The sequence below is a fragment of the Condylura cristata genome, unplaced genomic scaffold (genome assembly GCF_000260355.1).
Source record: "Condylura cristata isolate star-nosed mole 26May11 unplaced genomic scaffold, ConCri1.0 scaffold00025, whole genome shotgun sequence".
Taxonomy (NCBI): domain Eukaryota; kingdom Metazoa; phylum Chordata; class Mammalia; order Eulipotyphla; family Talpidae; genus Condylura; species Condylura cristata.
In genome coordinates this window covers 15,822,580-15,848,804 of record NW_004567126.1, presented here as the reverse complement: position 1 = coordinate 15,848,804, position 26,225 = coordinate 15,822,580, and the positions used below count along the sequence as shown (strand labels likewise).

Below are 26,225 nucleotides of genomic sequence, written 5' to 3'. Positions count from 1 at the left end.
TGGGGAGCAGAACAGGCAGATCTACTGACATACACTGCTGAGGGGAGCAGTGGGCAAGACAGGAGAAGTCTGCTGTGCTATGTGTGTCAGCTCCCTGGCCAGGGATCAAACTTGTGCTGAGGCTGCCATACTAGCTTCAAAGTGCTGCACTTTAACCTGTTGTGCCACCAGGGAGGGCCCTATTTTTATTTTTAATAAATAACCATTTGTGTGTGACTCCAAGGTAAGTGTATGTCGATACATTGTTGAACCCAGACAGAATTCCCTGGAATCTTTGTATAATTTCCTTGCAGCCCTCATGCTCTCAGCTCAGGTATAAGACTTGCTGAAGATTTGGTGTAGACTCACTAGCAGTTGATGAAGGTGGTAGTAATTAATAGTCAGAGGTGTTCATTACTCACCTCCCTTTGTTTTTTCACTGTGCTAATGTGGTGGGGATGCCAAGGAGGAAAATAGAACTGTTCCTCCTCCCCTCCCCCCGCCCGTCCCCACCGGGGCTAGTGAGCAGATGCAGGCCATCTTTGATATCTCTCTTGCCTTTGCCCATCATCTGCAACTAGGCACTCCCTAAATTGCTCCATGCTTTATTCCACCCACGAGCTGCATCCTCTTTCTATCAAGAAGGACCTCCTTATGAACCTGCCACTTCCTCATCTGCTTTCTTCTAATAAGCAAATCACTCCCTGCTGGGAATTCTTCATTGCTTCATCACCAATTTAACCCATGTCTGGAATACACAAAGCCCTTGGTGATGCAGACTTGGTTTACTTGTCTACATTTATCTCTCTCCGCCCCCATCTCGGCCTTCATTTATGACTCTACGCTGCTCCTTGCCCTTGACCGGGTGTGTTTTTGTGTTTCTGAGTCTTGGTTAGCATGTGCTGGTCCCTGCTTGGAATATGGCCTGCCCAGTAAAATTTTCCTCATCAATTACATAACATCCCAAATGCTGCCTCCTCTCTGAAGCTCTGCCTACTTTTCTAAGCAACCCGTGGGTTAGAAACCAGTTTCTAACCTGAAACTGGCCTCCAGGACCAGGAGAGACCTAAGAAAAACAGACCAGATCATGCCATACTAGTCTTAATAATCATAGGAACTTACTTCCAAAGCTTTGTCTTGGGTGGATGCAGGATAAAGGTTTTTTAGATCTGCCCCTAATCTCAAAATTTTCTATAGAACTTACTGGTTTGGTCATGTACACTGTCCAGAAGCTTCAATGACACATTTTATCTCAAGGCTGTGTCCTTGGCCAACTTCTGGGAGCCAAGAAGCCAAATGTGTGCATATCCCCAGGACAGAGGAGGGGACGAGGGGCCTCCATGTGCCTGAGACCAGCTCTTCGGTCAGTAGATGTTCTTTTTATTGCCTTTCCAACAGGCTCCAGCTGGCCTTTGTCACCTTTGGATACTGTACGTAGTATGAACACTTCCCCCAGCTTCCCCTCCATGAAACAGTCACCTTTCATAAGCAGACTCATTATTCAATAGCATCTCTCTCTTCCCTGGAGAGTAAGTTCCTTCAGGACGGAATGTATCTGTCCCTCTTTCTTAAATCTCTGTAGCCCTTCAAATGGAGCCTGACACATACTAGGTGCTCCTGAAAGGCCTGTTGAATGAGAGATGAGATTCACTGCATGCTATTGAAATTAAGCCAAGGACAGAATCTTTCCCCACCCCCCAGAACCCCAAGAAAGAAGCGTCATTTCAAATATTGTAAAATGCCAGAAAGAAAGAATTGGGATAGAATAAAGGCCATCATGCAGTCATTGGTGACCTTTGATAAGAGAACAGTTTATGTCAAGGAATGGAGATGAAATCTTGATTGCAGGGGGTGAAGATGGAAACATGCGAGAATATTTATGCAGCTGGTGGTGATTGTTACTTGGAGGAGTGGGGTAATGGAAGGAAAGGGGGAAAGGTGGTTTACTTCAGCATTTAAAGTATGCTGGGACCAAAGACATTCTGAGCCCATGTTGGGTGAATTTGTGTTCTCTTGGTATAACTGGACACCAACATACCTACTTATCTCATCAAAATGAGAGTCTCTCAGCTGAGCTCGAAAACGGAGCCTGCCCGTTACCGGGTCATTCGTTACCTTCTCCCTAAAACCTTCCTGAGAAGAAAATGGAGGTAAGAGACTTGGCAGCAAGGGCTTTTTTTTTTTTTTTTTTTAATCTAAAGGATGAAGAAGAGTATCCTAGACAAGGAAAAAGTGAAAGGCTGGAGTGTTTTCCTGCTTATTATAACCCCCCACCTATTTATCATTGAAGTGTGAGTACTGAGCAAAAGATGTAGTAGAAACAAGAATTTGTGGGTGCTGAGAACTTACAGGATATGTGTGCCTTGGTGGGGTACTTGTAAGTTTCAGCTTTGCAGGTGGGCAATGACAGAATGGAAGTGGAGCTTCTTTTGGAAAGAGCCCCATGTGCAGCCGTGATTTTCCCCCATCTCTGTCAGATCTCCTTAGCTAGGAGGGGTGAGAATCATCACCTTGATGATCCTGGCCCAGCAGAATTGCAGTAGACTCAGACAACACACTGGTGGGCTTGAGGGACCCCTAGCGCCGTTGCCGACCTCGCCTTCAGTAGGAAAACCATTTGTTGGAGGGTGTAGGGTGCACTGTGAGGACCTAGTTACCATGATCAGCCATGGAGTGAGGGCAGATTGGGGTATGTGGTTAATGGAGTTTGAATTTAAGAAGAATTTTATTTTAGTAAGACTGACTTGTGAGATAGTAAGTGAAAATACAGCAGGCATTCAGTGCACAGTATGTTCATAATTAATTCTCTTTAGATTTAAAACTTTGTTTCCAAATGACTCAGTAATGTTCTGGAGGGAGGGGTTGGGCCTTAGGGGACTCTGTGCTCTGACCTAGTAGACGGCAGCTTCCCAAGCCTTCTTTCTCATCTTTTGTCTATTTATAGGCTGCCATTCAAAATGTTCCTTGAGTGAAATTTGAAAGAATGGACTATACACTTTGTGGATCATCAGAATCTTTTTTTATGCTTTGTCCATGTGGAGGAGTCCCAGAGGTGATCTTGAAGGAGAGGGCTAATTGGGTAGAAGGGGTGTGTTGGGTGCCACTGTGGTTCATTAGCATTCTTTTTTTTTTTTTTTTAATGCATACAGAACTGGGATACAGGCTAGAGGTGCAAGGGCTGTGAGAGGATTCATCAGAGACAGAGTGGGGAGCAGAACAAGCTTACTGACGAAGTATGCTGCTGAGGGGAGCAGCGGGCGGGTCAGGAGAGGTCTGCCACACCATGTGGGTCACCTCCAGGGCAAGGATTGAACTCATGCGGAAGTGGCTTTAGCTTCTTAGTGCTGTGCTTTAACCCGCTGCGCCACCAGGAAGGGCCCTCATTAACATTCTTAAACTAAAAATAAGTGACTTGTGGGTCATTCAACTTCAGTTTTCTCTTTAATATTCTGAGCTCTCCAGCACCTGTTGCCTTGCTACTGGGCAGTGACTGTGAGTGGTATGTACCTTATCAGAAAATTGTCAGTGGTGCTTGACAGAGAAGATAAGGCATTTAATCCCTTGTGGAGAGTGGCATTATGGAGACATACCCCGCTCTCACACCCAGTCAGGGATGCCACTTCTTCCCGGGTCCCCGAGTGCCGCTCTGTGGGTTGGAGAATGACCACAGTTCTTGGTTGCGATTGTTTGCTGTTTCTTCCAATTGGGAAAAGAACCCGAGAAGACAGTTTTACCATAAACCAGGTTTTTCTGGGGCTGAGGGCAAAGGAGTTGGCTGAGGGGTGAGGATAGGAATGGGGTAGGGGCGCAGGAGGCGGGGAAGCCGAGTTTCTTTGGAAAACAGCATGGTCTGCAGCCTGTCCTTGGGCTCCTGGCCCCTCCGTGGTGTCTGGCAGTGTGTGTGTGTCGGGGGTGGGGGGGTTTCTGCGTAAGTCCCTGTCTCTGTGTGTCCTTGGTCTTTTGGACTTAGGGATTCGTCCTTCTTTCCAGCTGCCTCTCCTCTCCTTGGGTTCCCTCTCCTTGGCATTCACAGGCTTGCAGTTTCTTCCCCCTCCACACCCCCATTGCCTCCCTGTCTCCTCCACTTTCAGCACAAGCGGTTTGACTTCTGTAAAGGAAAGGGAAATAGAATTGTGGTGACAAAGTGAACCCTCTACCAGGTGAGAACCCATTGTTGTAAAATATCTTGAAAACATTTATTTCTAATATAGTTTTCTTTGATCAGATGTAGAAGAGACTGACTACTTTTTCTGGGGCATCTGCAGTGTTCTTATGGGTGTTTACCAGCTGTTTCTGGGGATGAGCCTCCCCATCTACTCCAGGTTGGTGCCTACCTAGCACAAGCTTCTGCCGCTTCAGCTGGCAACAGAATCAAGTTGGCACTACCACTAACGCGTTTCCTAAATGTGTTTCCATGAAGAAGCCCTTTGGACACCCATATTTCTGATCTGCTGCTGACCTGCCTCCCCTGAGCCCTGTCTTCCTGCCCAAATGGGATGGTTCTGGCCTCTCTGGCCCCCAAAGACTCCCCTTTGGGCTGCTGGCCAACCCTTCACTGGCCTCCTGGAAGTCTCCCTAGGCCTGACTCTAGCTCCTGGAAGACCTGACTTCTCTCCTGGCACATTGCTGTCTTATTTGGCTTGCCTAGGGCTTTTTCACCATCTGAGGTTGATACAGTTCTTAGGCAGCCTAAGTTTTTTGTTTTTTGTTTTTTTCTTTTTGGCTTTGCTTTTTAAGATTTATTAATTTATGTATACAGAACTGTAGTACAGGCCAGAGGTGCAGGGGTGGTGAGGGGATTAACCAGAGACAGAGTGGGGAGCAGAACAGGCAGATCGACAAACTACACTGCTGAGGGGAGCAGCAGGCGGGTCAGGAGAGGTCTGCCACACCATGTGGGTCACCTCTGGGGCCGGGGATTGAACTCATGTAGAAGTGGCCTTAGCTTTTTAGTGCTGTGCTTTAACCCACTGCGCCACCAGGGAGGGCCTTGCTTTGCTTTTTAAGGTATAGTTAAGGTATTGGTTTCACCTGTAGCCTTATGACCTTACAGTTGGTGCCATTATCTGGTGCCATCTGACAACAGTGCCCACTGTCTAGTCAGCGCAAATTCTTGTTGTTTTCAACAAGGAATTCTCTGTTTTTTTTTCCAGATGTTCTTGCCCTCTGCCTCTTATAGAGCCACACATTCCAAATTCAGATCTCCTCAGGCTCGTCCTCAAAGTCTTCCTACCACCCACCCCTCCCCAGCTCCAAGTAAACAAGGAAGCATTGTCAAATGCTCCAGTTGGAAGAACAGAGCAATCAGGGGTCAGAAACCTGATGGAACCCTCTTTCTTAGCTAAACAACAGTCTACTCTGAGATCATGTGTCCCCTTACTGTCTTCATCTATAAAGTGGTAACCAGAGTATATATATATTTCTTACCTACTTTATGGTGTTGGGAAGATCAGATAAAGAATGTATATGGAAGCATGTTATAGACTGAAAAGCACAGTTTAAGTGTGGAAACTTCTTGTCGGTATTAAAACAGCATATTAGTAGACAGTGTCTTTGAATACATTGGAAAAAGCAGCCAGTATTGGCATGAAAGGAGATTTTCCCTGATGTAGCAAAAGGTGTGTATTGCTGATGGGTAGACAGAGCTACCATTATCACCGGTGATCCCTGCTCAGGCTTGTATTTATCGCAGCTCTGTGACTCAGAGGGGACAGAGCTCTGGGCCAGGTAGACAAAAAGGACATCAATGAGTTAGACCCTGAATACATCAGAGGGAATAGACAGCCACTCTTGTGTGTGAATGTGGCTCAGTGTGCCCAGGTAGATGTAGTCACCGAAGTGAGGTACCAGTGGGATCACATCAAGAGGACATTTAGAGCAGAGAGGACCACAGAGTTTGGAAGAGTGACTGTGTGGTTGGTTTGGAGAGAGCATAAATTGCTCTATAAACAGAACATGAAAGGCAGAACGTCTGTAGGGCAAGTTGAAAATTAGGAAGAAGTTGATTTTGTGTTGTAAGTTCTTTTGTGTAAGGAAGAGAACCTTGGATGTTCCAGGAAGCCTTCGAAGGATTTTGAATTGGGTAGAGGTATGTTTAGAGCAGTTTCAGAATATAATAGGTGAAGAAGGAGACTAATGCATGGGCTGAAACTGCCTGGCACAGTGTGCATACTGGCTGGCTTGTGCATGCGACCTCCCAAGTATTTTAGTGATATCTTAATGGCAGCTTCAAGCTGACCATGGTGGGCATGGTTACATCACAGAAATCAGCAGTGACATACATTAGTTCCCTTCCCCGTGCTAGTTGGTCAACCTTACCAGCACAGTTAAGGGACCATTTTAATAGGATAGGACTAGCCAGTGGTTTGCAAACCTGGAAGGTGTATTAAATAATCCTTTAGTTCACTCATAGCAGGAGTACAAAAGACCAGGGGAGAAAATAATAATAATACTAATGAACAACTACATACCAGAGACATTTTACGGGGGTGGAGTGGGGAATGGGATCAAAAATGGAGAGGGAGAGTGCACTGGACTGTGGTGATGGCACACGGGTGATTTGGTGATAGAAACCCACAGGGATTACAACTGAGATGGAAAAAGGTACAAAATGCTGTAAAAATAAACAATTATATATAAAAAAAAATCCTTTGGGCCCAGACCTCCAGAATCAGAATCCAGGGGAAGTGAGATGGTGGGAACCTATTTTCTTTTAAAGTTTCTAGGCGATTCCTAGGCAGCCAGTCTGGTCCTGGTTTTTGGGCCAGTCAGAGACAGTTGGGAGAGGAGGGTGTGGAGATAAAAGATGCTTCAAAGGTGGGAGCAACAGAACTCTGAACAGATTGGAGAAAGGGAGTGGAAGAGCAGCCACTGCCAAAACTATTTCTGAGTTTCCTTGTTTGGACAACTAAATGGCTGAATAAGGATGCAGGTAGTCAGGTGAGGAAGGCAGATGTGAGCTATTTGATAGAAGAGGTAAAAGAGTTGGAGTTGCTTGGGCGATGTGTCCTGTAAGAATTCAGGTGTTTGGTGTGACCGTCAAAGCGGTAGTAGAGGTTTGGGATTTGGGGGAGCTTGTTGGGAGAGTGGGGTAAGGAAGGCAGTGTGTGTACCACTTCTCAGAAGTAGGGAGAAGAGAGCAAGGAAATAGCAGCTTGTAATATTGATTAGCGAAATCGATGATTCCTTGGAGGGAGAGATTCCTTGAGGCATTTCCAACATTTCTAAAAGTCCAATAGAAAGTACACATGCATTTTTCTGTGAGAAGGCAACCAAAAATATTAAGTTTGTTGGTTTGAATTGTTGGCTCCAGTGTGGTGTGGCATGCTGTGGGGTCCCGGCCTGCATTCTAGCAGTAGTTATGAACCTTGGATCCAACACACACACGCATGCACACACTTACTCTAGGAGACAGTGTTTGGTTAGTTATGTGTTTTATGAGAACTGAGAATGTAGTTGCAGGGTTCTTGGTGTGGAGGATGTTAGAGTGTGTGGTGAAGACGAGCAGAGTCCCTGTGTTTGTCCTGGGGGTGGTGCCTAACTTGTGTTTGTGGGAGGGAATTCCCAGAGAAGGAATTGTAAATTCTCGTTTTGAGCAGTTGACATAAAAAGACCAGGACCAAGATAATTGTCTAAAATAAGGTTTGGGGGTTACTGTGGACACAGTAATTCTACTACCTCATAGTACTGTCTTCTCAAATGTGAAGCATTTGGGTTGGAAATTTTCTGAAGGTGAGCATAGGGTGCTGGGGAGGGAGGTAAGAGAGTGGGAGAGGCTCACCTCTGATACTTCCTTACACAGAGTCGAGACAGTTCTTCAGAGACTGCAAGTTCTAGGAAGTTTCTTGGTAGGCATGTTACTTCCTGAGTAAAGGTTTACCACTAAGTGACTTGGTTAATTTTTATTTATTCTCTTCAGAGGTGCTAATATTTCACTGTGAAGCTAAGTAGCGATTGGGGCCAAGTAAACTGGCAGGATGTGGAAAACTAGCAAAAAGTCATGTGCACCTCTAGCTAATAGCAGTTGTAGAGAGTTTAACCTGGTACAAGTTTTTGTGCCCCTTTTCTTCAGAAACCATTTGAGGGACATAATGTGGTAAGTGTCATTCTTGTAATTGTGAGTGGTAAAAGGTCTAGAATTTTATTGTGAGGAGTCTTTTAGTGTGTGGGAAGAATATCTGAGAACAGGATATCAGAGAATCCTTTTCTTATCTTTTTTTTCCACAGCCAAAGCTGATTATCTGTATTCATGAAGGCCAGGAATTGGCATGAAAATTTAAAACTCATAGGTAATTCAGATAGAAAGGAAAAACAAAAATGTAGCCTTCGGCTTCAAAATCTTCCTCTACTAACTTTTACGTAAGCTCAGTGTCTGAAGAGCCATAATCTTTCCTGCTTGTGCTCCAAGGGAGAATTTGAACGTGCAGTACAGTTTCATCACATTGGATAACAGAGTTGGACCCCAGCTTTTTCAGGGGGGTGGGGTGAAGTTGTGGAGATTAATACCTGCCCTGGTGAGCTATGTTATGGTGACTGCTTTATCTGGAAGCTTCACATATGCCTCGTTCAAGTTGGTATCTCCAGAGCGCCAAGGACTGAAACAGCCTGTTGGAAACATGGAGGACGCATCAGGAACTCACTCCTATGTGTGCACTTCATCCGGCTTTTTAGTTTGCTAACCATGCCTTACATATCCATAGTGCTTCGCAGACTACCTTCAACACAGGCATTCAGAAAACTTGATGGACACCTAGATGCAGATTATACTCTTGGAAGAGAATATAATCTGTGCAGATTTGCCAGTATTCAACAGTGTCTTTCTGGAGTGGCCAGAAGCAGAGTACTCAGTGGAAGTGGAAGCATGAGAGAGAAAGCCTGGCTAGATATTTGCATATTCATATACTGGACACTGGGGACTGAGAAAATGGCAAATATAATGGGCTTTTTCTGCTTTCAGATAGTTTACAGTGAGGTAGAAGGTTAGGGAATGGAATTATTAATTACTGTATCACAAGGAGTACTATATGTTATACTGAAGGGGCAGTACAGAGTGAGATAGGACCAAGAATGGACTCCTTTTAAAGGTTAATGATGGCTACAATATTGACTGTGTTCTCAGTGCCAGATAGCTAGTAAGTATTTTGTGGGTGTTAATTTATTAAATTCTACAGAAGATAAAGAAGATACTGTTTTCCCCACCATTTTATAAAGGTTGAAATGGAGTAGAGTGCATGTGAGAGTCAAGATTTGAATACAGGTGGTCTCCAGTTAGAACCTCAGGCTTCACACCCTGACCTGCATGGCTTCAACATTGGGGGTGCATGAAGCAAAGACAGGAGTAGAGAAAAGCTGTATCTGCCCAGGAGAAAACATACTCAAAGCCAGAGACAAGCAGGATGACAGGAGTGGAGAGTGGAGAATGAAGTGTTGGGTGGACCTGAGAGAGGGAGGTGTCATGGTAGATAGCAACAGCAATCAGTGTGTTTGGGGTGTTATTGCTGAACTGAGGAGTTTGAAGTTCACACTGCAGTTATGGGATGCCTGACAGATTTTAGACCAAGAAGTGAAAAGATCAAATTTGCATTTCAGGAGGATCACTGTGTATGAATGTGAGGACAGACTGGAGTGGGGCCAGGTTGGCAACAGGAAAAGCAGTTAGGAGCCTAGCAACGTAATCCTTGGAGGAGTGGTGAGAGCTGGACCTACAGCAGTGGCAGCAGGGGTGATGGATGCAGGATGGGCTGGATTTGAAAGATAATCTGGACACAGATGCTGCAGGAGTTGGTGTGAACTGGATGTGAAGGTGCATTTTCAGTTTGACTGAATCTTTATGTTAGCACACATACTGAGGGGTGTCCAGGGAACCCCAGGCTTGCATGCTCTAGAGGGGTCTGCCCTTCCCATGCACACAAAGCCGAAGTGTATTCTTAGTGTAAAATAACTTTGATGAAGTTAGTATGCACAGAGAAAGAAGGGAAGAAAGGATAATAGTTTCCCAAGAAAGCACCCCAAATTCCCTACCCCCTCATGGATAAATATCCAGGTAAACCGGATAGACCTGAAGTGGCACTGCTGATATATGACACCTTGTCACAAGTCTAAGGCACCTTCTGGCAGGGAACCATAGGAAGCGGGTGAAGGGGGCCAGCTAAGTCTGGGAGGAAAGGTGCAAAATCAAAATACAATTAAGATTAACAGCTGCCATTGTCAGCCTTCCCACGTGCCTCCCACCCACATGTGCCTTTCAGGTGTCTACATATGACTCCTCCTAGTCCAATGCCAAGAAGCAAGTGGGTCTTCCTCCACGTCACTCTGTTTTGAGCCCAGCTGACTTCAGGGTTACATAGCTCCACCTGACTGCTCCATTCCATCCCTCCTTTAGTGGGGCAGGGAACATGACACCTCCCCTAACACTTACGCAATACAAGGAGAAGAATGAAAAGATGGTATATCCAGTATTGAGTATGCTCCGCCAGAGACTCCTGTTGGATCTTCAAGAGAGCTCACTACCACTACAAATGCATGATGACAAAAATAAGTGTTATTAACATTAATCAGGTACTCTTTATTCACCAGGCCTTGGGAAGTGCTCTTGTCCAATCTTCACAACAGTCTGTGAAATTACTTATGTTTGAACAGATGTGAGGGACAGCAGTGTAGAGAGAGGTAAAGGAAGTAAGCTGTTTTGAGTACTCAGAGAGCGAGAGGCAGAGCTGGAACTTCAAATCCTGGGTTTGACCTGGAAATCTCTGTACTCCAGTCAAGTGTTCTGCTATGACTAAAATGTTCTGTATTTGCACAGTGTACCAAGGAGGCTAATAGTGGTGTAGTTATTGAGTACCTAAGATGTCACTAGGACTACCAAGGAACGGAATTAATGCAGTTTCAAATAGCCACGTGTAACTACTGACAGCTCAGATCTCTGCTGTCCTTGGGAGTGGTTCGCTTACCCGTCATAAGTGGACCCTTGGGTGTGGATGCAATTCCTCAGAGATGTCTTGCAGTGGGTCTTAATCTGTGCACCACAAGCTTTGTCGTATTTGAGAATCTTGGATAATTGACAAGAACTTTGCAGGAAGGTACAATACAGTATGATCACGTTAGTATTTTGTTAACCGTTCCAGAAGCCCAGGACATTTCTATCGCCCTGGTAGAAAGCTGGTAAAGGAGGGAACCCGGTGGAATGTGAACTCCAGAATGATGATCTCCCCCCAGAAACCCCATCCCCATTTGTTTTATTCAATGAGAGGCTGAAAGAGTCCTGGAAAACATTTCAGCACCAAGCAGAAGAGTGTGAAGACTCTTCTACCCTAGAGGGAAAAGAAGGGAGAGAGAGAGAGAGAGAGAGAGAGAGAGAGAAAGTAGGACAAAACCCCTTTTCATAGAATAGGAAAAGGGTGACTTTTAAAGAATGGGAATAATTTCAATGTCAAACCTGCCTGCATGATCATCAGATAAGATGAGGGCTTAACAGTTATCATTGACTTGGGTCATTATGACGTCTCCTGGTTTTTGAAACCAAGGAAGTGGGGTGGGGTGTCCAGGTTGCAATGGACTAATTAATGAATCAGTGTTGAAGAAACAGAGATAATGAGTGTGAAGTTCAGTGGGTCTTAATTTTGATTGTCCACCAGAGTCATTGAAAAATTACAAAAAAAAAGCACATCCCTGGCCAGGTTCAGACTCTGTTTGGGGAAGGACCAAGGAATCTGTAGAGTAAAACTCCCAACATATTCTGACAATACTGATAGAAGTTTGACAATTGCCATGGGGTGTATTCTTTCAATAAAATACAGCACCAAAGGGAAGAAAGGAAAAATAAAGGAATTGAGGGAGACCTTTCCTTAAACTTAAAAAATTATTACACTGTTTTCCATTTTTGTACACCATTTGATTTCTCGCCTCATGTGTAGTCCCCATAATTCTTCCACTACCACAGCACCTGTCACCATCACCACAGTCCCTTGAGCGCTTCCCTCCCCTGTTTCTACCCCTCTCTACCCCCTTCCCCTGCTCTGTGCTTCATATCTACGGTTTGCCTGCAAGTTTTGTCTTTTTCCTCATCTGTTGTTCAGTTTCCCTATATTCCCCCATTAGCAGACCATCAATACTTTTCTTTTTTCCTTCTGACTTATTTTTTGCTTAACCTAATTGCTTCTATGGATATGAGCTGGATTCTGAATTTCTACATCTTTCACTCCCTCTTGTGGATTCTCATGGGAGCCACTCAGCAGAAGTTGTCCTGCTAACTTTATAGATCAGTTGTCAATTTTCACCCCAAACATACTATTTTCTTCTAAGTGGTATTTGAGAATATTCAGGTATGTTGTGTAAGAGGCTGGCAGTCATTGGCAGCACCCCAAATCACATCTGTTTACTTATTTTCTATTATTAGACTTTCCCATATTCAGTTGCCAGATGACAAACACAATTTTCCTTTCTCCACTTCTTTGCTACCTCCCTCTCTCCCCACAGTTACCTTTCCTACTTAAGCTGACTGGTATCAGCCCACAGGTGGATATAAATTCCATGTGAAAACCTAGTTTTCTCTTCTGTCAGTAACGGTAGAACCCTACTTTTCAGGTCAGTGACCCTCAACATTTTTGCCACGAGGGTATTTTCTGTCATCACTCCACACTCCTCCCCTCTGCACCTCACTTCGTGTGGATGTTTCAAAATATTTATCTGGCAAATTGTGACTATTAAATGCAATGGATGACTACCATTTATGATGCATCTGCCAAAGACATACTAAATTACATCTTGCCCTGGACATTTTTCTATATAATTTCTACCATTGTCATCCTCACTGCAGTCACTTAAGGTATGTGCTAGTACCTGCACCTGATAATTAAAAGAATTAAATAATGTGTCCAGTGTCACCCTGCTAAGTGGCAGAGTCAGAGCAAGAATTGTGTCTTTCTGAGACCAGATCCTGAGCTGAGGACCTGTAGTGGGATTACTCATAACTTAATCCTCAACACGTTTCTGTAAATGGCATTTAGCCTATTGTTCAGGGGAATTGGCTAGAAGAGAAGAGACTTGTTCAGAGTGATAGAGCCAATAAGAAACAAAGTCAGGCTCCCACCTAGGTTTGTCTGTGTCCACCCTATGTGTACTCAGTCTGTTACAGGGCAGGGAGAGGAACACTCCAGGACCCCCAAACCTGCCTCCTCTAAATAGATTCAGCCACTTGCTACATCAAGACAAAACATTCTAGTGCATACGAATTTCAATGGAAAGGAACTTTAATACAATTAGTGTGTAGTACAGAAAAGGGAAAGAATAAAGTTTCCAAATCAGGCACCTGAAGTTACCCATCCTCTCATGGGTAAAAGTCCAGCCAACAGGGTTGGACCCAGGCAAGGCTCAAAAGCCTGCCACAGTCTAACGCACCTTCCAGTGGAGACCCACAGAAAAGAGTCATAAACAGCCAGACAAGTCTGGGAGGAAAAGAGCAAAATCAAAACCAAGATTTAAAAAACTGCTTTGTGAACCTCCCCATGGGTCTCTCACCCACATCTGGTTCAGTCTGTTTGGGACGAAGAAGCCAGTGCAGCTTCTCTCCGTGTCTCTTTGCTCCATGGTCTCTGTTCCATCATGCCTCCTCCAGGTCTCCTTCTGGCTTCCATACTTCCTCCTGCCTTCCCCAGGCTCCTTGCCAGCTTCTTTTCCTCCCTGCCTAGCTCCACACACTCCCATGGGTAGGGCAGGGAAACTGGAACCTCCCCTTTTCTTGGGGACCACCTTCTTGCACATCCATTGCCTAAGTCATGTCCTTTCTACTTTTTACTAAACAAGGACAGAGATCAATCAGAGCCACTCTAAACCTTTTTCAAGCTTCCAATTAATGGTATATAATAGGTGCTAATAGCTCAGATTGTCCTGATTATAGCCAAAGCAAAGTGCTGTAGTCAATCAGCCTGCACGATCTTTGTGTACAGTCTCCACTAGTTTTGGAAATACTGTATGACAGCTTGTACATCCTACCACTGCTTGAAGCTCCCCGAATCTCTCAGAACCCCGTGTAAGCCATAAACCCCTTTAGTGTAACTGGGAAAGAGCTGTTTGTACTTATGAAGCACCAATTCAGAAAAAGTGCCATTCTCAGTCTCCCTAGCAATAAAGCTGTCCTTTCCAGAGGGCAAAAGAACATGTCCCTGTTGGCATGTGGGCTTAGGCTGTACTTTCTACACGTGTCCTAGTCAGGAGGGAAGGGGGAAGAAATCATGGGAATTTACCCAACCTGCTTTGCGGTCTTCCTGCTCACAGCCTGTGAATTTCTGCCTAATGCAGTATGCTTTGGCTCAGCTTACAGTGGACCTTCACCAGTCCTTCCCCATGTTTATTGGCTTAATGTGACCTTCTAGGATAAGCTCCCAGCACTAACTTGCTGGTGTGGAACAAAAACCAGGATTCTGGATTCGATTTGCCTCGGCTTCACATTGTCCTGAAATATTCTGGAATATAAAAAAAGAGCATCCTCACTTTATTTAGTATCATAGTCTATACTCTCAAAATTTAATTTTAAAATGTTAGCTGAATATTGAATGTACAGCAGGGAGAATATAGGGCATCTCCATGGCTTCTCTAGCCGTCTTGGGGGAACAGCAAGTGATTGCTTACCCAAGCCATTGTGCTGAGCCTAGTTTCAATCATCTAGTGCCTGGGCTAAGTCCATCCAAATCCTTTTTTAGAGGATTTTCTTCCAAATTTTTAAACAGGCATTTTTTTCTGGTGGTGCCCTCTGCTGGCTTCCTCCAGGCTTTCCCTACTTCCTTGAGTTGTAGAGCCCAGACCAGTCGCCCTGCCCCACCCACACCTTGTCTAAAACGGCCTGCGTGGGCCTGTGGCATTACACAGCCCTCTATATAGGGGTGTTTTCTTCATGACCTTAGGAGGCTGGCCCATTCTTTTAAGGAGCAGGGTAATCTATTCTCTGTCACATGACAGAAGCGTTCTTATGATAGGGGGAGGCAATGCCTGAATCTCTGGGAATTCTGTTCAGTAGTAACATTCTGCGGGATGTCCCGGGATCAAATGGGGGAGCCGTGCTTGGTCTTTTCACTTATTTCAGATCATTGAGCAACCACAAAAGTGGGAGGAGAGAGGACCAGCCCCCTCCTGGGGGTTTTAGAGAAGGAAGGATGCCGTGCACCCAAGGCCCGTTGCCACTGTGTGTTTCCCCACAGTGTGTTTCCGCAGAGATGTCCGCCAGCTGCCCCCCACCCCGGTCCATCTTTCCTGTGTTGCTGCATTGCAGGGCACAGTGGATCCTTGTGTCTGTCTTGTGCCTGGCATATGCTGAGCGTTTGGCTAATGAAGCTGATCTAGAGTGCGCTTCTTTTTCCGTTCTGCTTGTTCTGAATCTAGCCTCACTTCAAGTAGCAGTGCCTGAACCTTGGTGAGACAGTCTTCCCTCCTTGGCTCCCGAAGGAAGTGAGCTCTGTTCTGTGTTGCCAAAGCATTTCATGTATAGTTCTAAGCATTATTTTTTTCTTTTAGAAGTAGTGACTTAAATGGATTCTTCCTTTCCAGATTGTAGACACCTGGCAAGCAGGAGCCTTGCCTGATTCATGTCTTTCTCTTCCATGGCCCACAGATCAATGCCAGGCACATGCTAAGTAATAACTGGCTTTTACACCATATGCCAGATTTTGTTCTCCAGTTTCACGTTTATTCTGTAATCCTCAGCTAGCTTTTCCTGCTAAGAACTATCACTAACATCTAGCTGTGCTTTGTAAGTGAGGGAATTGTGTTCGCTAATTTGCTCAGGGTCATATAACTGGGAAGGGGAGGAGGCGGCTGTCTGCTTAACCCTTGTCTCCATGCTGTCTTTTGTTGGCACGTGTGTTCATGAGAAGATAACATAAATACTTGCTGAATGCTTGCGTTGATATTTCTCAATTATTTAGAAGCAATAAACTGTTAGAAGGTGATCCACTCTTGCTTTCACCCCCACGGTCTGAGCTGTTTTCTAAGCAGCAGGGACACCAGAAGGAGGTGCTAAAGGTGGCTTCTAATTTTGGGTCCCGGAAGCCCAGGTTGGGTTGGCCGCCTTTGGAGTCTGGTTTGAAAGTCAACAGCGCCACCTAGTGAGGTAACTTGCTATGATCAGCGCCATGATTTTTCTGAACCCACTGTGTATTTGACGCTGGAAGCCTCTCTTTACATGTTCACTTTCAGTTTTGATTGCCAGGGGGAGAAGATGGTGTAAGAAGGAAGACACAGTCCATCTTGCCTTAAATGGAGTTCGATTTTCTCCTCCCCTTGAAAAGACTGTGACACAGATCATGGCCATTACGGTGGCCAAGCCCCATGGACAGTTACCAGTGGCACCACTGGAACTCCAAACACTCTTTCTGTTCAGACGTGCTGCGGCACTATAGGCTTCTGTTCCTTCCTTGATGCTTGCCTCTGGGTCTGTGCCTGCTTTGAGGTTCAAGTGGTCTGTGGGGTATCTACTTTAACTATAATACTATATCAGGTTGCCCTTATCTTCAAGGAATACATTTCAAGACTCCCCACAGAAGTCTGAGCCATAGATCATGCAGAATGCCATCCTATTAGATATATACACTATGCACATCTATTACAGAAATACACACTGCATGCATATACATATATCTATTGTTTTCCCACACACATTCAGACCTATGGTGAATACATGCACTAGGCACAGTAAGAGATTATGATCGCCCACTTATTAAGAATTATAACACCCATAATAAATAGAACAATTACAACAATGTACAGTATAACAAAAGTTATCTGAATGGTCTCCCTCTTCTCTCTCAGAATATCTGAGTGTATGGACTATTTTCAGACTGTGGTTGACTGTGGATAACAGAGCCAGGGAAGTGAAACCGTGCATGGGGGGTTCCTCTGTAAAAGAGAGTAGCTGATGCATGTGATGGGGGGGGGGCATCTCACACATGAGTCCCCCCACAGGTGCAACCACACCACAGTAAGATTTGGTTTCAAGGACATTCTAGTAGGCAAGTCTGTGCAACCCGGCCATGGGGAAACGAGTAGTCATTCCCCCGAGAACAAGAGGCCAAAAAGTGCTTGTGTAGAGCAAATGAAGAGAAAAAGTTTGTATCCACTTGGTTCCACCAAGTACTTGGAGGCTTTGTGTACCGAACTGTTTTGGTGACTGGTATGTGGGTTGGCAAATTCCATGTAAATAGCTTCTAGGGTCATTTTCCTCTTGCTGAAGTAGCAGCATGTAAAAGCAGGGTTGTAACTGTGACCACAAAAAGTCATGCTCCCCTTTGCTTGAGACTGCCCAGGCTCGAACTGGAGCAAGGTCATTCAGAGTTTGCAGTCTCCTAGGAATCTAGTCTACGCAGGTACTTCAGAGAGATCAATAATCTTATTTTGGGAGACAAGCCACCAGAACAAGGCTGTGATTCTGGAGTGTGGGGACATGCGGGGTGGGGAGAGCCCATAGATGGCAACAGCGAGTTATTATTAATGGAATCTGTGTCAAGTGGGGGTTTGCTAACTTTTTTGTAAAGGACCAGTAGTAGTAAATATTTTGGATTAATGGTGCTACTAGGTGACCTCATTCAACTCTGCCTTTGCACCAAGAGACCAAAACAGCCTTAAGACTGTGGGAATTTTATATAATTGTCTCAGATCATGAAATACTATTTGTTTTTTTTTTTTGGTATTTTCCACCCTCAAACTTTTAAAACAGCAAACACAATTCTTGGTTCAGGGAGCTATAAAAAAAAAAAATGCAGGCGGCTCCTAATTTGACTAGAAGCTGTTGTTTGGGAGGTCTGATGACATGCCTGGAGAAGTTAATAATGACCAATTAGTAAAAATAATTTGTTCCTCAGTTGTATGTTCAGTTAGAGACAGGAGCTGTTTGAACAGCTTTCCTTTCTCTGGAGTAAGAGGAAAGGCGTTGACTTGCACACTACCTTAATGCAAGCATCTTAGTCTAAGAATCTCATGTGCTGAGACACTATAATCATTTTGCCTATAGGGCTTTACCCTCTAATCCTCTTATTCTCATTGTACTTAACCATCCCTCCAGGCAGAGAGGCCAGCCCTGGCTGAGTGAACCCTGATCCCCTTTATGGGAATCAGCAGCCCCTACCCACCCCCAAATCTACATCTGCTCCTTGAGATTTTTCAGGTGGGATTGAAGAATAATGGGATTATTAATCCCACTGTAGGGGTTAAGAGCCCCAGTTACAGTGACTGCTGAAGCCATTTGCTCACTGAGAGGATAGAGCCAGGAAGGAGGAGATGACAGGAGACCTTCCTGCCCTGCCTCAGGTCTCCTGGACATGGTTTTCACACGTGTTATCTCCCTCACTCCTGTAGGGGTCTCTCACCCCCGTAGGGGCATATGGGCTTCAAGTACATAGGGGAACTTGAGTCTTGAGAATTTTGTAAGCTGGTTCTCTGTCTAGCTGAAGTCTGCCCACAGGGTTGGGAAAGAAGTTGAACATTAACGGTTCATATCCTGTGTTTTTTTCCAGCAGCCAACAGAGTAGCCAGCAGAGCAGCCACGAAGATGATTCTAGCAGGTTCCTGAGCCCTAGAGTACGGGAAGAAAGGTAAGAGCAAGCGAGTAGAGGGGGAACATGGAGGCAGAGACTAGAAGAGCAGGGGAGAGAGGTTTGAATAAGATTGTGCTTCTGCCATGAGGAAGAAGTGGGGAGAGTCAAGAGAAACAGGAGAGGCTGGACCTCTGTGCTCAGACTGACTGGAAAGTCAAGAGTTGAGAAGAAGCAACTCCGAGGAGCTGATTCTAAAGACTTCATGTTCAGTAAGTGGAGAAGTCAGTATGTGGCAAACCAAATATGCTGGGGAGCCTTCAGGACGGACGTGGGACTTGAGATACACCTGCCGTGTTGGGTACAGTATGCATGGCTGGGGGTGGGCATCTTGTGCCTGGCCTGGGATGGCATGGACAGCTGACAATGCAAACAGCGTGCACCAGCCTGAGGGGCGGTGAAGTGAGCTGGAGGTGTCAGAGGTTGATGGCGAGTGAGGTTGGAGGTGCAGTGGTACAAAGAGGCTTCCAGGTGCTGGACGAGGACTTGAGGTACAGCTGCGAGGCCCCCCAGCTCCTGCTTCATGTGATACTTTTGCCAGTAGCACAGAGGTGTCTGTTGTGACAAGTTCAACTTCTGTGACCAAAGACATTTGATTGTATTGATGTTCATTGAAAGGTCATGGGGATACCATAGAGCTCTGGTTTGGGTCAATATCTGTTTTGCATTTTTTATCAACAAACTGCATGAAAAAGCAGAAGGTGCATGGACTGTGCTTATTCAACTTATGGCTGGCAGGCAGCTGAGAGGGAGTAGAGAACACAGAGGACAAAAGAATCAGGATTTAGTGTTACGTCAAGCAGAAGAGTGGATGGCAACAGCAAGGTGATCCTTTTATAAGAAGGGAAATGGATGTCTATATATTTATTTATATTAATAGGATCTAGAATTTTTGTAGATTTTATTAGAATAATTTGGTTACAGGGCAGGGAGAGAGGGGCATCCCTGAACCCCCAAGCCTGCCTGCTCTAAATAGGTTCTGCCACCTCCTGCATCAAGACAAAACACAGAAGGCTTTTAATGGAAAGGAACTTTAATGCAGTGAGTATACAACACAGAAGACAAAGAATATAATTTCTAAGTCAAACTCCTGAAGTGATCCATCCCCTTGAGGGTAAAAGTCTACCCAAAAGGGATTGGCCCCAACGCAAGGCCTGAAAGCCCGACACAAGGCTAAAGCACATTCTGGCTGGGACCCATAGAAAAGTCTGGGAGGAAAGGCGCAAAATCAAAATCAATATAAACACTGCCATAGTGAACTTCAGTGGGTCTCTCACCCACATCTCTTTCAACCAGTCCAGGACCAAGAAGCAAACTCTTCACATGTCTCTCTGTTCTATGTGGCTCCCTCAGGTCACCTCCTAGCTCTCCACCCTGCTTCCTTCTTCTTTAAACTCCTCTTCTGTGCCCAGCGCCCAGCTCCACCCTCCTGGGTGGGGCACGGAACCTGTAACTTCCCCTTTTCTTGGGGACACCCTGTTACAGTTTCAGTATAGGATCACTACAGGGAACTTAATGGGCAGGATGTCATGTGAAAAAGAACTTGGGTTTTATATACCAGCCAAATATGACACAGTGCCAAACAGTCTCTGAAAGTTTGAATTTATTAATGGAAGCATCATCAGGCATGGACTAAAAATAGAAAAAAAGCCACTCTAATCAGTACTAGTTTGACCATAGCAGGTGTACCATGCCCAGTTCTTTGGACAGGAAATTGATGCATTAGAGTGCAGAAGAGACGAATAAGAATGAGAGTGAGAGTGGGCGTCAGAGGTTCATGGAGAATGCTAACCATATTGTGACAAGGTTCGCTTGGGGGCAAGGGGGTGAGTCATGAAAAGAGAAGGTGTCTGGTGATTAACAGGGCTTTTTAAATATCTGAAAGACAGAGAAGTAGAACTGGATGTGGAGAGGTTGTAGGGAGGCAAACAGCTTGGGGTGGGGAGGAACTTTTTCCCTTGTATAGCTGTACTAGAATGGACTAGGCATTGTGACGTTATGAGCTGCCCCTCGCCCATAAAAGGAGGGAATCCCCTTAGACGGTGGGCCCTTGCTAGTTCTTTTCTCTTTAGAGATCATAGTCTTATGAGTTCTGCCCTAGTTCTTGGTTTTATGTTCACTGTTAAGCAAAATTAACAGTTCAGCCCATCAGTTTAGATGGAGTATAGACAGAGGCCTGGGAGGCCCCCAGGGGCAAAGACTAATGTTCTTGTCAAGATGCTTAATCAGTTGTGAGCTGATGCCAATTCCCTCAGTCTCTAGCGTGGCCCACACTCTCTTTGCAGTGTTTTCTGGATTTCACCAACCTGGCTTTCAAATTGGCAGGGGCAACAGAGTTTTCTTAATGCAGCTGCCTTCTCTGGGCCTGGGGGCCAAGCATCTCCAAACAGGCACCATCCACTTCTGACTGCAATGTCTTTGTTTGCTCCTCCCCTGTCAGCTCTGTGACTGGTAACCCCTGCATTCAGCTTGTGCTGCTCGGGGCATCCCTGGGAGACATGAATTAATGCAGAATTGCACCTACCTTAATACATTTTCCCCAAGGCGACTTAGCTTTTACTCTAGGACTTGGCTGCTTGCTCACTAGAGAGAGCTTTGCTTTTGTTTGCTATTTGGGATTATATGTTGGTATAAAATATATTTTAGTTTTCCTTTGCTGCTCCCCCAAACAAACGAAATGATACAAAGGGTCTCCTATACAAACCTGTAACCAGAGCAAGCAAATCTGTAGGTATCTTGCCTGGGCTTTTCTTTCCACCCCTTACCAACTGTCAGCCCCTGGCACTCTTTATGGTAGACAGTGGATATAGTTTCCCATCGACTTATTTTGAGAGAACCATGATCAGAAGTGATCTCCCCTTGACTATTGCATTGGACCCTCAGAAACTCAGGACCGTTATGTGTTCACCATGACCTTTCTGAATGAAGTCTTCTCTTCTCAGTCAGTGGGTTCTCATGGAGAGAAGACATCCCCAGAGCACTAATTAATCACCTAGCCTCAGCTCAGAACAAACCCCTGCACTCGGCATCCAATCCTTCCTCTAATATGTTTCCACCCAATTAAGAGTTTCTCTGGGGTGTTTTGGATGTTGGTCTGTGATGTCCTGGCCCGAGGCAAGTGTGAGATCTGGGCCCTGGGGAATTAAGGCTGAGCTGGGGATCTGATTGGTACTCTTTGCTCCGGGTGCCATTTGATCGACACCGCCCCCTGCTGGTAGGGAGGCATCTCCTACACTAATAAAGCTTGCTTGTAATCATTTCATTGACTGTTTCACTGTCAGTGATAACAGTTTATTGGGAAGTGGACTTTCTCAGAGAGGATTAACACTCCCCTCCCACTCCCCACCACCACCAGCAGCACCAAATTTCTATAGTCGAAAAGAAAATTAACTGAACATATTTATCTCTAGGTGTATATAATGGAATAAGGGACATTAGTCCATTCTCCTGCTTCTAAGTAAAGCCAGCCATACACTTTACAAGCACTAGTTCCCAGGTTTAGCCCAAACTGGACCCATCGTTCAGCTTTCCTAAGAAACCAGATATTTATTTAGTACAATCACCCAATGGCAGGAACTTTCAAACAAAGCCGGCATGATGAAAAGACCTCTTGTACTAAGGATCCTTTGCATACAGTGTTAGAGCGTGGTCTTGGCTGACCTGGAGCTTTTCTGGGTCAGGAAAATGGAGACCCGGGACTGGGGTGTGACCAAGAGCATCTTGCTCTTGGACACTGCAGCCCACATTCCCTTTCTGCATGTGGGCAAGGCTACTGCACCCCTGTGTTAAATGCCTGCAAGATATGGGGCGGCTGCTGGTGTCTGGGTGGGAGATAAGTAGAGTGGGCTGCTATATTGGCATAAGCAGAAGTCTCAGAGTCAGGCTTTGTCACGATGGCCTTTTTTGTCCTTTATTAACTGTGCATTGGAAAATGCAGTGTACTTAGTTTTATCCACTCTTAGGCTTCTCGTTTGTGAGAGTCTTTTCTGAAAGACCAAATGAGAGAACCTGTAAAAATGCTTAGCACTTAGTAGGTGCTTCATAAGTGCTAGCTCTAACACCCCAATTTGGGTTACTGTGAGGTTTCTTGTTTTTTAAGACTTATTTTATGTATTTTATGAATACAAGAGCTGGGGTGTAGGCTAGAGGTGCAGAGGGTGAGAGGATTCACCACAGACAGAGTGGGGAGCAGAACAGGCAGACTGACTGATATACACTGCTGAGGGGAGCAGTGGGTGAGCCAGGAGAGGTTTGCTGACCATGTGGGTCAGCTCCCTGGCCAGGGATCCAATTCTTGCTGCAGTAGCTGTTGACAGCTTCATAGTGCTGAGATTTAACCCCTTGCGCCACCAGGGAGGTCCATGAGAGGTTTTACTTGGCTTTTTGTAATGGATTTTCTGTCCTTCAGGGAGCACTAACAGAATTTGTAGAATATAGAGCACCCGAAGATGTCCGATAGAGCCACTAAGAGCCTTACTACCATGGTGAGACTATAAATCAGAATAATTGACATGGAATTGTGGGTAAAGTAGTAATTTGCTTACTAATGTGCCTGGCCATATGTGATAAATCTTGTGTATACTTTTAAATATAATCCTTTCCACAACATTGTCAAGCAGATGCTGTTTTTTGTCCTCTGTTAGAATCTAGGAAACTGAGGCTCTGTGGCATTAAGAAGTTTGTTCAATAATAACACAGCTACTCTGCTGGGTGTAGGAGATTTTGGGGGGAGGAGGTGGGCGCTGGGATCTGGAAACACTGCACAGTGGGGATTGTGCTTGAGTTGCAAGGTAAGTAGGAGATCATCATGGAGACCATATCCCCAGTAGAGGGAACAAGATGAACATGAGGTGGAAGCTGAGGACACAGGAGGGCAGACTGGCCCAATCATACTCATCCTGCCACAAGAAGGCGTTTATCTATTGATGGGAAATGGGTGAGGAATTTTGAGGAAGGGGTACCTATATCACTCCAAGACACTCCTGATCAAAAAATCACTTTGGTCCCAGTGTAGAGAGTAATTGAAGGGACAAAGTGTGGAAGCAGATAGACAAGGAAGGAAACTGAGGCAATTCTCTCATCTTCCAAGTACTTTTGAGTAGAGCGCTCCTCCTGCAGACATCGAGGGGTACAGCTGTCAATAAGATAACCATGGTTTCTCCTTTCCTGGTACTATCCAGTGAGGGAAGCTAATAAATGAGTAAAAAGACATTGAGTCATAGTAAATGCTAAAAGGAAAACAAAAAAAAGATGATGTGGTGGACCAAAGCCCTTTGGGAGCCCTTGACATTGGGTGGGCAGAGGTGGCATTTAAGCTGAAACCGGATGAGCACATTTCTGAATTATGGGAGTGAAAACAGAAAAGGAGGAACCAGTTGAAGAAATGTGTCAAGTGCATCTGACATCTGGGTTAAGGAAGAGGATCTAGCGTGAACTAAGGTATCTTGCTTGGGCGGCAACTCAAAGGCAGCAAACTATAGCAGTTCAGTGCCTACCTGGCTGCTGATTGTACTTCCACTGGAAGCCGTATGATCTCGGGCAAGTCACTTTACTTCTGGGCCTCAATTTCTCACCTATGAAATGGGTATAATCATTCATGCTGCACTGTGTTGTGTGTGTGATAGAGAGAGAGAATAGCAAGAGTGCCTGGCACATGGCCAGTATTAATATGTACTTACTATTACTACATTATTGTCATTACTGTTACTGAAATAGTGGGTAAAGGAGGAAGAACTGGAAGAACCGGGGAGGCAGTAAGTGTAATACACACACAGAGAAGAATCTAAATGGCCCTTAGATTATAAGGGGAGGGCGGCACCCAGCAGGTGGCTGTGCCTATGTGAAGTGTGAGAGCAAGGGCAAGCACTCCTTTTTGGAAATGGTTTCTGTGAAAAAACACACCTATGAGAATGTAGTTGAGGCAAGAGTTTAGGGTCAGCAAAATTTAAGCAAGAACACAAAGGAAAAAGAAATGGCAAGAGATTGTCCATATCTTCCTAGATAACCAGGTGACAGAAATAGCATTGACAATAGGAAGATGAGTTGAAGGAGGAATAGCTAAAGTGAGGCCCATTAAGGACTTTATGTGGTGGCATTTAGGAGGCCACTGGCAACCATAGTGCATTTTCATAAGTGAAGAAGGGAAGGAGACTGATTGTATTCTAAAAGATCCCTTGGGAAGAGAAGAGCTAGCAATGATACCTAAAGAAGAAGGCAGGGGAGAACATTTATTTCACTCTAGTAAACCACAAACACATTTATAATCTGAAGTAGAAACAGGTAGGTCAAGGCTGAGGATTTTAGTGAGAACATCATTCATTCATTCAACAACAACCAAACCCCCCCCCCAAATTAAGTTCTTCACTTTGAATTCAACTTCCTAGACTTCACTGAGTGTATGGCAGAGGAAACACCTAGTTGGATGCGTGTCAGTGAAACTGGACCCCTGACTGAAGGGCCACAGTATAACAATGGTAGAGCTGATACTAGAAAGATAGAAGGAAAAGATGAAGAGACAGATAAGATGGGGCAGGATTTGCTTGATGGCAAGAGACCAGGAATCTGGTCTCTTGACCAGATCCTTGACCAGCATCAAGAAGGCATTCAAGAAGAAGGGAGGTGAAAGGATCAGACTTGCATTTTGAAAAGATTGCAAAGTAGGGAAAAGATGGAGGCAGCAGGGCTGATGAAGTGGGATCGGCTGGGCCGCAAGGAGGCTGTGAGGCTAGAATACAATATTCTAGGCAAAGAGTGGCAGCTTGGACTTGGGATGGTAGTCAAGGGGGGTAAAAGTAGATGAGTTCAAGATGGATTGAAGGGATAAAATGTCTGGGACTTGGTAAAGGATTGGACACAAGGCATGAGAGAGAAGAGAGGGCTTCAGCATTCGTCCAGGTATGTGCTTGCCCGGCTGGGTAGCGCCCCCTACTGAAACAAGGAAGAGAGGTTTCAGAGGTAAGAAAAGTGAGACCAAGACCCTAGGTGAAAGGATTAGCCTCCAATAGGAGCTAATGGGTTTGGGTTCAGATGAATTCATAGCTGATTTGGTAGGAAGGCCAGGAGGATCTTTTTCTCTTTGTAATTAGAAATAAGATAATCTGCAATCAAGAGGGCGGAATGTGAGAAGTATGTGGTTATCATTAATTGGGGATTTCTTCTGTCTCTCTCTTCTTAACTGGCTTAAACGATGTTCATGTCTCCCATCTTTCTAGAACTCACCCTTTAGGGAGGGTAGGCTTCATCACTTGCATTTTGTAAGAGGAGTGGGCCGTGCTTCGTTCTGCTCAGCTTTGCCACGCTCCCAGCCCACAAGACCCTGGAGCACAGACAGTGGGTCTTATGTCTTGCACAGAGTGAGCACTCAGCAGCTGTTTGTGGAATTTGTGCATGAACAAATGGGGGAAAAAATCAATTTGAGGCCAAAGGCCAAGCTTCAGATTTGAAGCAAGACCGAATTCAGACCCACTGCTTCCACAGTCTGACCATCAGAATACATAGCTTCCTATCAGGAGCAAAAGTTTTCAATTCTGTCTATGCAATCTCAGAAATTATCCCCATATAACCTACTGTCAGAGCATTCTAATTCTACCTACCTACCTGGCCACTGAATTTCCCCTGGCCCCATGGCCTCTCAGGTGATCTCTCCAGTCAGCTCCCTCTCCGCAAGGAAGG

The 26,225-nt window shown here is 45.2% G+C and overlaps 1 protein-coding gene across 5 annotated transcripts in view; it reads left to right on the top strand.

Moving 5' to 3' along the window:
- GRAMD1B (GRAM domain containing 1B) overlaps positions 1-26,225 on the top strand; it is a 220,109-nt gene that overhangs the window by 80,835 nt on the left and 113,049 nt on the right. For all 5 annotated transcript variants that reach the window (XM_012729626.1, XM_012729625.1, XM_012729624.1 and 2 more), the window contains exon 2: positions 18,477-18,554. In XM_012729626.1, coding sequence (XP_012585080.1) covers positions 18,477-18,554 — 78 coding nt within the window. The remainder of the gene's footprint in view (positions 1-18,476; positions 18,555-26,225) is intronic.